The 11,380-nt window shown below is 39.5% G+C and overlaps 2 protein-coding genes across 3 annotated transcripts; one reads left to right on the top strand and one right to left on the bottom strand.

The window, feature by feature from the left end:
• The first annotated feature begins 320 nt into the window (after nt 1-320).
• Nucleotides 321-4,255, top strand: LOC5516122. Its single transcript, XM_048724082.1, is given in 2 exon segments — nt 321-662; nt 1,830-4,255. A coding segment is annotated over 1 exon segment (708 nt). The 5' UTR covers nt 321-662; nt 1,830-2,023; the 3' UTR covers nt 2,732-4,255.
• On the bottom strand, nt 4,185-11,065 carry LOC5516123 (deoxyribodipyrimidine photo-lyase). 2 transcript variants are annotated; one of them, XR_007307069.1, is made up of 9 exons: nt 10,701-11,065; nt 9,887-10,032; nt 9,394-9,576; nt 9,143-9,301; nt 7,674-7,872; nt 6,786-7,063; nt 6,118-6,277; nt 4,415-5,107; nt 4,185-4,377 (listed from the first exon to the last, which is right to left on the bottom strand). XR_007307069.1 is itself a non-coding variant. In XM_048724081.1 (8 exons), the coding sequence occupies exons 1-8, from the start codon at nt 10,936-10,938 to the stop codon at nt 4,968-4,970; spliced, it is 1,503 nt and encodes a 500-aa protein (XP_048580038.1). In that variant the 5' UTR covers nt 10,939-11,065; the 3' UTR covers nt 4,185-4,967. The 2 variants fall into 2 exon arrangements, 1 of the variants encoding a protein (XP_048580038.1); XM_048724081.1 differs by having other exon boundaries at nt 4,185-5,107.
• Nucleotides 11,066-11,380: the final 315 nt, after the last annotated feature.

The following is an 11,380-nucleotide window of genomic DNA, read 5'->3' as shown; positions in this document are numbered from 1 at the left end:
GATGTGGCTACGTACGAGAGTGATCTAGCTGATGCCTAATAATTTTGTCTAGAAATAATAGCACGTCTATTGAGAACAAAAAGTACGTTGTAGACTACTAAACAGTTTTCATACACAACACTACTTATGTGTGTCATGGTTAGGATTATCCATTTTGTTCTTATTTTGTGGTACCAGGGAAGTGTAAGTGTAAGATGGAATCGCAACTGCAAAAATTAAGCGATTTCACATATTCTATGTTCGTTTCGCTTCGGTTAATTGAGTTTTCTAAATTGATTTTGGCCTTTATGCAAATTCGGATGTTGAAGCTTTATTGCCATGCCAACGCAAAAAATAGACACGGTACAAGCAGAAGCAAAAATGGCAGACGCTAGCGATTTCGAAAACTCTTTCCATCTTGAGCTTGATTTATCCGATCTTTCGGACTTTTCTGATGAAGAATTTAATCGATTTAATCGATTTGGATGATGTTACGGCTGCAGTCGAGGAGGAAAGTGGGAAAGTGTGGTGTCTACAAAACAAAGACCAAAAACCTAATACCTAAAACATGTGACCCCAAAAGCTACGACCCACCAAAAATTGCTGTTATTATTTAGTCTACCTTGTTTCTTAAATGGCTACACAGCGCGAAAGTTTCATATGGAATCAGTGATCCTAATGAGGTAATTGTGCTTTTCATGAAAGAAATATTCTCATTTGCGCGCGCCAATGAACAAACCATTTTTAATCGTCGTTTTTTGTCCCATTGAAAATGCTAAAATGGTAGTTGAACTCATTTTTCAGACACGCTCCTTTGCCCGAAAAATTATCCCGAAAACTCTCCCGGTAACCAGACCCTGTAATTACCGGTAATTTAGAGAAACGCCCCCAGACAAGTTTTCGAACTCCCGGCGAGGAAGAGCGATTATCAAATGCAGTGGAAATATCTTGGTAAAAACTATTAAACTTCTCTCCTGTTTTAAGTAATTGATAAACCTAGAAAAAACCTGTGCAACTCTTCTTAACAATAGTCAAACGTTCCATGATAGATCTTCCGTTGCGAAAAACTACCCAGATGATGCATTTCAACCTTTTCAGTAAGAGACCTTTAACTTATCACATGATGCTACCAAACGGTAAATCCATGAAACCGGTAGTCTGACCGAGCAACCAAATTCACTCTCAAAATCGGTGAACACCTTAGACGAATTGAAGACTTTATTTTGTTACACCTTCTACTTTATCAATGAATTGTACGGAAACCAAGAACGTATGAGAGAACTCGATTAACTGGAGAAGAAAAATACAACATGTATCATTTTAGAAGATTTGAAAAAGAAAGATGCATTTTGGAGAAAAGTATCTCTGATTCTCAACACACGAATGAGATCCGAGTTTCCACCCATAGAAATGATGTATCTTTACCCGTATGTAATGAAAAAGGAATTCAATATTGAAATGGATGACCAATATTTTTCGAACTCAGAACATTGCTAGACCCACCCCTTACCTCTACCACCCTTTTTAATTAATGTTAGTATCTCAAATATTTTTTAAGAAACCAAAATTATTAATTTATACAATCCTTGGGTGTAAAAAATAATTTGAGAGTGTTATCTTTACCTTTCTTGCCCAAATCAGTGTTATAATATGGCATTTAGGAAAAAAGTTATATATGCGTACAAATTCTTTTATTTAATTTAAATGTGGTGTTTGTTTAAAAAAACACTTTGTTTTGTCATACATTTCATACATATATTTGTAATTTTTTCTTAGACTCGTGATGGACTGGACCGACAGACAAACACATAACATATATTATTGTCAAAGTTTCTATTTTGTTCTTTCAGGAGTCTCCGAAATACCCAAAGAAAGGACGTCATCGAATCATCACTGTTCTCGACCTTACTTTGACACTGTCGCGCTTATAATTGTTTACCACTACCCTTATTACGAAAGTTTCCCGCTTCTTCGATCATTTTACGAGAATGGCTTCGACAGAATCATCGTGTGCGGTCCGGAAGCGAACGATAAGTTCAAAGTGATGCAAGTCAGTCACGAGAAAGGCTACTGGGGCTACGAGTGCCTTGCGAAGGCAGCCCGATTATACTCGAACTACGAGGGGTATTTGCAAATTCATGACGACGCCCTATTCCTTTGGTGGAATGTCAAAGGCACAGACAAAAACAAGATGTGGTTGTTTGGAGACGACGTTAAATTCGAAAATGGGATACTTTGAGGTCCAACACCTACAGATTGGCATTGGTGGAGAACGGCGAATATCCTTACAAGAACTGCCGATGCTTTTAATGAACTACGGAATTCTCCGTTCTCATGGGTCAACCAAAGCTTTTCTAACTTTTATAACAATAGTGGGGGAAGAGATTCGATACCAACATCCAGAGCTGATGTTTGGTACATTCCTAGACGCCTGGCAAAGAAACTAAGCTACCTATCCTCGGTCTTCTTCAAGCATAAAGTCTTTTTAGAAGCTGCTGTACCAACCATCATGTGTTTTCTGGACCATCTGTCCAATGTGCAGATTCGAGGAGGGCTTTTCTTGAGCACAAAATATGGTTATGGAGATAAAAGGGATAGCGCAATCTCGGTATGGGAAAATTTTCGCAGCAATCTTCCGTTTATACACCCGTTTAAGCTTCATGGGGATTCAACGGGTCTAAACAGGAATATACTGGCTGAGCTTATCATCCCATATGCCCGGAAACTTTGCAATAAGACTGGTCCAGTATAATTGGGTTTGGCAATAAGACTGGTCCAGTATAAGTGGGTTTTGCAATAAGACTGGTCCAGTACAAGTGGGTTTTGCAATAAGACTGGTCCAGTATAAGTGGGTTTTGCAATAAGACTGGTCCAGTATAAGTGGGTTTTGCAATAAGACTGGTCCAGTATAAGTGTGTTTTGCAATAAGACTGGTCCAGTATAAGTGGGTTTTGCAATAAGACTGGTCCAGTATAAGTGGGTTTTGCAATTAGACTGGTCCAGTATAAGTGGGTTTTGCAATAAGACTGGTCCAATATAAGTGGGTTTTGCAATAAGACTGGTCCAGTATAAGTGGGTTTTGCAATAAGACTGGTTCAGTATAAGTGGGTTTTGCAATAAGACTGGTCCAGTATAAGTGGGTTTTGCAATAAGACTTGTCCAGTATAAGTGGGTTTTGCAATAAGACTGGTCCAGTATAAGTGGGTTTTGCAATAAGACTGGTCCAGTATAAGTGGGTTTTGCAATAAGACTGGTCCAGTATAAGTGGGTTTTGCAATAAGACTTGTCCAGTATAAGTGGGTTTTGCAATAAGACTGGTCCAGTATAAGTGGGTTTTGCAATAAGACTGGTCCAGTATAAGTGGGTTTTGCAATAAGACTTGTCCAGTATAAGTGGGTTTTGCAATAAGACTGGTCCAATATAAGTGGGTTTTGCAATAAGACTGATCCAGTATAAGTGGGTTTGGCAATAAGACTGATCCAGTATAAGTGGGTTTGGCAATAAGACTGGTCAATTATAAGTGGGTTTTGCAATACGACTGGTCCAGTATAAGTGGGTTTTGCAATAAGACTGGTCCAGTATAAGTGGGTTTGGCAATAAGACTGGTCCAGTATAAGTGGGTTTTGCAATAAGACTGGTCCAGTATAAGTGGGTTTTGCAATAAGACTGGTCCAGTATAAGTGGGTTTGGCAATAAGACTGGTCCAGTATAAGTGGGTTTTGCAATAAGACTGGTCCAGTATAAGTGGGTTTGGCAATAAGACTGGTCAATTATAAGTGGGTTTTGCAATAAGACTGGTCCAGTATAAGTGGGTTTTGCAATAAGACTGGTCCAGTATAAGTGGGTTTGGCAATAAGACTGGTCCAGTATAAGTGGGTTTTGCAATAAGACTGGTCCAATATAAGTGGGTTTTGCAATAAGACTGGTCCAGTATAAGTGGGTTTTGCAATAAGACTGGTCCAGTATAAGTGGGTTTTGCAATAAGACTGGTCCAGTATAAGTGGGTTTTGCAATAAGACTTGTCCAGTATTAGTGGGTTTTGCAATAAGACTGGTCCAGTATAAGTGGGTTTTGCAATAAGACTGGTCCAGTATAAGTGGGTTTTGCAATAAGACTGGTCCAGTATAAGTGGGTTTGGCAATAAGACTGGTCCAGTATAAGTGGGTTTTGCAATAAGACTGGTCCAGTATAAGTGGGGCTTAAGGTATCATTTGTATCATATTTTATTGAAGTGAGACAATTGTGCTGTATATAGCATATAAAATGTATAACATTGTTTGTTTGAGTTCTTGGGTTAAAAAATGATTTTGATCTTGAACCCGACTATCACAGAATATAGTAGTACGGTACCTATTACATATCGTAGTACGGTACCTATTACATATAATAGTACGGTACCTATTACATAAAGTAGTACGGTAAAAAAGGGACCAACTTCGGGGCCTTGACAAGTGACAGCTTAATGTAGGTTTCTACCATTTTTACGGATAAAATTTATTCATGAAATCTTAGGTTAACGAGCAAATTGCTAACGTGCAAAACTGATAGATCAGAAAAAAGAAATCAAAGATCAGGACAAAAATTAACCCAGGAGGAAACTGGATCCGCTAAACGAACAACAAAATAGGGCTTTCTAAGATGACTATCTATACTCCAATTCATCATCAGTGTTTTCTACGTTGGGAAAATACTGTTGTGATAATTCAAAGTCTGAACTGTTCACAAAGTGTAAATGCATTTCAAAGAACGACAAAAAAGCATTTGCAAATGCAAATGGGTATGTGTTGTGTATACATGTGCAACAACTCATATTTAACCGACAGAGTCCTCTTTAGATGGGACCGTTTGATCTTGAAGGCGTAGTCGTAGCGACCCAATGGGGGCTTCGTACGTCTGCAAGCATGAACCCACAAATAAGTCCTAACTCACGGCTGGTATCACGCTGGACACAACCGCCACAGCAATTTTCCCCTGGCATAGCTTGTAGTTCATGGCTTGTACCGCTTGACAAATTCCGCCACAGCAAATTTCCTCTGGCAGCCCTTGTAGTTCATGTATCTGATTTTTCCGAAAACTGGTCTCTCGGCCCATCCTTGGTCATGAATACCACAAACCGACCACATACAACCTGAAAAAAAAAAATGAAAGCAGAATGAGACGGGGTGGTCCCATAAGTGGGGGTTGGGGGGGGGGGGGGGGGAAAGTTGGGGGAATGTGTTGGTAGTGGTCTCAGGGGGACGGGTGGTTGGTGGTTTCAGGGGGGCCGGGAGGGGTGGGTGGTGGTTCCAAATCCTATTTATAAGAACGCGGGGAATTTAAACTGTTTAACAAATTTGTTGTCGGTTGAATATATACCGATTGAAACCCGTTGGTTTAAAAAAACGTTAACATATATCTAAAGAAACATCCGCTTAGAAAAGTGCCCCCTGCCCCCCCCCCCCCCCTTCAGCTGCCCCTGAGTCGAAAATAACGTTGAAAATTCCAAACGCTTTTACTGAAAACTTTTTTAAAGATATGATAATTAGCAGTTTGGTTTAATAATAAATGTTTTTAGGGTGAAAATTTTCGATTTTCGATATTTTTGGGCACTTTAAATTCCATGACTTACAAAGCACCTTTTCAAATGAAATTTCCCCCAAAATAAAAAAAAACACGTTTTTTTTTAAAGATTTTCAAGTTGACTGGAAAATCCGTCAAAACATCAATGACGCACTGCGCCAGCACCCGCCAGCATTGGTGGGTGCTAACTGTCCCAACACATCATCATCACGCATGTTGGGTAAAACGTTTACGGTGTTTGATGCCTGGACGGGACCAAAGGCAACCCAAACCACCATTTTACTTGTCTTTTCCAAAGGTAACCCACCATTCCGCAGAATTCCGGTTGAATTTGGGTCTATTTCGTCCCCTGGTGTTGTAGCGGTTGCCATTTTTACGAATACGAAGTACAAGAGGACGATGAAAAACAAAGCACAGAGCATTACTAATCACGACAATTCAGTAATCTCCTGCGTAGTCGTTGGTGGTCACGCAACAAAGCTCAAGTGCTTGGCGTGACAGTGGTGTAGGAGACTAAGATTTTATAGATGGGTGTAGTGAATACATAGAGATAATAAAATAGTGATTGCATCAATTTACCTACGTAACCATTGGGGTCGATTCCATCGAGTGCATATTTATCGTTAAAGTAGATCGCGTCACTTAGAGCCGTTTCGGGCGAGTCGGTCCATTCGAGAATCTTCTTTGCCCAGTACATACGTAGAAAACCGTGAAGCTTGCCTTCACGTACAAGCTGTCGCTGAAAGAATACAAAAAGCTGTCAGCCAAGTCTCTGTCGTTCTGTTTGGGATTGCTGTGGTCTGCCGTGAGGCTAGAAGGGCTGATAAGACGAACTCAGAGAATATTTTAGGAAACGTCACATTATCAACCACAGGAAACCCGAAACACCACAGGAAACCCGAAAAGGACGCAAGGGTATTCTACGAGCTCACGTCCATCTGGTATGTTACAAAATAAAAAAGCCATGACCTATTTATATTGGTCTACACGAATGGCTTCCAATCACGTTCTTACCACAATATGTTGACCAATCAGGAATACAAAATGTGTCGGTTACCAATTAAAAAAAGGAATCGACGGAGTTGTGGAATACCCCTTCTCACCGTCCCATCCGATATTTTAAATGATAACACAGCTTTCTATAAAAGTGAGAAGAACGTCGATAAAATATCACAGTCACAGATGCAAACACTGATCAAGTAATGATAGAGTATACCTGACCACCCACACGTCCATTACTTACATACCTGTGCAGCATTCCAAAGGTCATCGTGCGTTTGGGCTTTTTCCAGCTTTCCTCGCGCGTACAGATATTCACGTTTGTCCTTTGCGTGATCATTAAGAGTTTTCCGCGCCCATTCATTTGTTCCTTCAATACTGTCATATTTTTCGTTGTTATAGTAGCAAAAATTGTCAGAGAGTTCACGTCGGATGATACATTCTTCAATGAAACTTTCAACAGACTCTCGAAACTTGCTTCTGAAGTCACGAACTCTAAGAATAGCTCGCTGAGGACTTATCTGACCTTAAATACAAATAGATAACAATTGGAAAGTTAAATCAAAATGCCAATTACCTAACAAAAATCAGCCAATTTTGAAAGAAACATTGTTTCACAACCAAACTCGGTAGATGTCATGTTGGTGTCAAGGGGGGTGCTCCAATATGGTCAGGTGATTGTGACGTCATCAATGACGTCACTAGAAGCAGAATATGCTGACGTAATCTAAATAAAAACATTCATATCTCGTGAAAGAAACATTGTATAACAACCAAACTTGGGAGGTGTTATGTATTTCAAGTGCGGTGCCAAGATATGGTCACGTGATGCGTAACGTCATCGATGACGTCACTTTCCCGATGTTATATCTATATATTTATATCTCCTAAACGAAACATAATATGAGAACCAAACTTGATATGTGTCATGCATGTGTCGAGGGGGGTGCACCAATATAGGAGTATAACAAGTTGGTCGCGTGATCTGTGAAATCGTTGACGTCGTCAAAAACAGAAATATAATAATAATATTTAATATTTCTTAAATTATTATGCGAAAAAAAGCAAAGATTTGGTCGTTTGGAGATCGGCTATATGCATTGCCTAAATCTATATATTTTCTTCTGTAAACTAACCTGTGTGGAACCATGGCGAGAGATTGCTTAAAGCACGTTTAGTTGGGTCATTCCGTGAGGAGTGGAAGTATTTTAATCGGTCTTTGCAGAAAGACTCCAACATAAAGAGACCCTCTGCTGTGCCTGGTTTTGCCCAATCTACCTCGCCCACTGATCGATCAACCTCAATGAAGGTATCCACTGCATCCCAATCTGTTGTCTAAAATATAGGAATAATGCCATTTGTAAAAATGAAAAGTAAATAGAAATATTCCATTTGTAAAAGTGTTATGTAAATGTAAATAGAAATGTGCCATTTGTAAAAGTAAAATGTTATAGAAATGTGCCATTTGTTAAAGTAAAATGTAAATAGAAATGTGCCATTTGTTAAAGTAAAATGTAAATAGAAATATGCCATTTGTAAAAGTATAATGTTAATGTTAAATACCAGTATAACATGTCAAAAGGCATTGCAACTAACCAACAATCAGTACATAGATACCTCAACATGCAGTTAAAATTTATATTTGTGAGTTACAGTACATAGTGTGTAAGCATGATAACTGTTTATGAAAACATTGGGCTAGGTTACGTTAACTACAAATAAACCAGGCTCTTCTAGCTTTACAAGAAGACCAGTAGCAGAAGTGTAGTCAATCTGATCAGATACAGGGGCTTGATCATGTCCTCATCATGGACCAACAGCGGATACCAAAGATTGCCCTGCATTAGACACCAGCAGGAAGAGGGAAACCCGGCAGGCCAAAGACCACCTGGCCATTGCGTCAAGAATGGAGGCGAACTATACTGTCCTTATGTCACACCAGGGATGATGTCCAGTAAATAGCCTACTGTAGCCTACTGTACTAAATGAGGTTAGATACAGCAGGGACACCTTGCAGGGATCGGGAGCCATATTCAAATCAACCTTTATGTTTCTTAAATGAATTTATTGTTACTGTAATTGAGGCACAGTGTTTACATATACAGGTACAGCTGTACAGTGTGGCTCCACCCACGGAGCAATTGCTTTATAAAAATATACCATACAGTATATACAGATAATATACAAAAAAAGGCATTTCCAATGTTCCAAATGTCACATAACTCATTAGATATAAACGTTTCAGGAAGAAATTGCTTCATATTTGATTTCACACCACATCGCAAACAGTTCATTGTAATAACAGTCTGTCACACACCTAATATTTCACACACAGGGAAAGAGAATGTATAGCAAGTCACATGACATTTGGAACATCTGAAGTGTCTTTTTAAGGTGGACAACCTTTTTAAGTCAGCTGGGCTTTTCGTCTCTGAGCCCCATACTGTACATAGGGCAAGGATGATCAAGGAAAAAATATCTTAAAAAGCCAAAATCTGGGTACTGTATGTGCATTTCGGCCTCACGTTATTTGTGTTTTGCAAATTGCAAATTTTCAGGTTTTCCGTCATGTTGGTCAGGTGTGTGGAACTTTGTTGTTACTCACCTTAGTCTTTTCACCAGAGACATGAGAGTGCTTAATGACTGGGGGAAATTCTGTCAAAAATTCTGTCAACACCTTGTGTATCTTGGGTCTTATAGTTCTCGCTCCATATTCTAGTTTAGGTGAAGCATGCCAACAAGGAACAATATTATGTGCGTCAACCTGCAGTATGATAATAACTAAGTTATCCACTTTAAAATGCAATCCCAATTGCAAAAGCAAAAATCATGTCAAATAACAAAAAAATGAAATACCTGGCAGACTGGAACATCCTTAGGCACAGCTTTTACAACATCATTCACCCATTGTGTCGGCAGGCGGAGGGGACAAAAGTCAACAACAATTCCACCAATACCAGCACTTTTTACAAACTCAGGCAGTACTTTGCCTGGATCCCCAAGAAGAAGATGAAAACTGATTTCAAGTTCCTTCAACTCCTGCAATTAAATGACAGAATTACGGGATCAACATCTTTCATCTTTATTCATCAGAGGTACTGTGAAACTTATAGCCAGGGTGTCTATCTCATACTACAAATACAGTACTAATAAAAGGTATATGAATTGATGGGTTTTCTTGGAACTTTTGCCCCCCCCCCCCCACCCCATCGTCTTTTTTATACCTTATGTCAGTGTTATAACCATAATCCTCACAAGTAAGAAAATATTGTACCGCTGTACTAGTAAAATATGTATTTGCTACAGTACATTATACTGTACTTTCTACTACACGAAAACGTTTTTTCACCTTTTCAACTTCTTGTAGCCCCTTTATCATGAAGTTGTACTGCCGTAGAGTGGCGTCTAAGAAATTTGAAGGTAGGCAGAAACACACATGCAATGAAGCCTGCTGCTTTAGAGCAAGACGCTGGGCATATAGCAAAGCCCAGTTGTCTGTGAAAAAACAAAAAAAATCCCTTGGCTATTTGTGTGAAAATCAGTACAAATGAGATGCAACGGAGAAGGAAGGTGCGCAGTCATAGGTATCATATGGGAAAAGCATAGTATTTGAAGATTCCTTAATAAGAAACTTTTTGGCCTACAAAGGAGGGGTGCATGCACCCCTTGTGCATGCACATCTGAATGGCCCATGGCCTGGAAACTTGCTTACATAGGATATGCTGTTTGAGATAATGAATTATTTCTCATGAAATTAAAGCAAATATCACAGATTTCTGAATTCTTGGGCTACATCTTTCCAAGCAACTCAAATATTTGAACGGCCATTTCCTTATAAATTCTGAAAAAAAACTTGGAGGGGGAAGGAAAGGCCATGGCCCTTGTAAAGGCTATGCTATTGGTAGATATCCGGTGGTCTTATGCCTAGTGCACACTAGCAAAATAACAACATAACGACATCGGTGCGCGCACTCGTATCTTTGACATAACGACATGGACATAATGACGAAAAAACGTGTTTTTTCTTTTATGTCATTATGCCCATGTTGTTATGTCGGGCTAAACATAGTGCGCGCCCATGTCGTTATGTTGCTAGTGTGCACTAGGCATTAGAGGTTAGCCCCCCCCCCCCCCCCCCCCCCGACTGAAAACATTTCATGTACCTTGAACACGTTGGTCTCTCCACATCCAATAGACCACTCCGCCACACTGATCCCCAGAAATACTACCTTCCTTTGACAGCATACGGACCCTCTTTTTGTTAAATTTAAAATCGGTAACAGAATTACAAACAGACATGCGTTTGTCTTTGTAAGTTTTCACGATATCGTCTAGCTCGCTTTTGTTTGGACCCGTCACTTCCTGCTTCCTTCGCTTGGCAGCCGGTTCATCACTGGCCATTTCTCTTGATTTCAACACACTTTCCGAACGTATGATGATTCTTGATGTTTAATGGATGCTTTGCTTCTAGAGAGAGCACACCTTTGATCGTTGATTACGTAACGTAACATCCAAAAGCACGCTCGCGCTAAACAAGCTACCGCTGACCAGACACAGGAAGACCGGTTGAATACAAGAATGAAAACCCGAGGGGTACTCCCCCAAAAAAGACACATGCTAGTCTAGAAAATATTTAACCCTAAAGGAATACAGTAGAAATAGGAGGATGTTGTGAACACCAAATTTAACCCAAAAAGGCGAAAACTTATAACCATATGAGCTAAATAAGATAATGTATCTTTTTTTAGGTCTTATATGTTCCTGTCTTGAAATACATTGAACACACAAATGTTATTTTTTTTGTAAGTGAATCAATGTATTTCTTGTTCACAACCACTTCGAG

This window comes from Nematostella vectensis, chromosome 2 (genome assembly GCF_932526225.1).
Source record: "Nematostella vectensis chromosome 2, jaNemVect1.1, whole genome shotgun sequence".
NCBI lineage: Eukaryota > Metazoa > Cnidaria > Anthozoa > Actiniaria > Edwardsiidae > Nematostella > Nematostella vectensis.
Note: the sequence above shows the minus strand (reverse complement) of the source record. Positions and strands in the feature narration are given on the sequence as shown.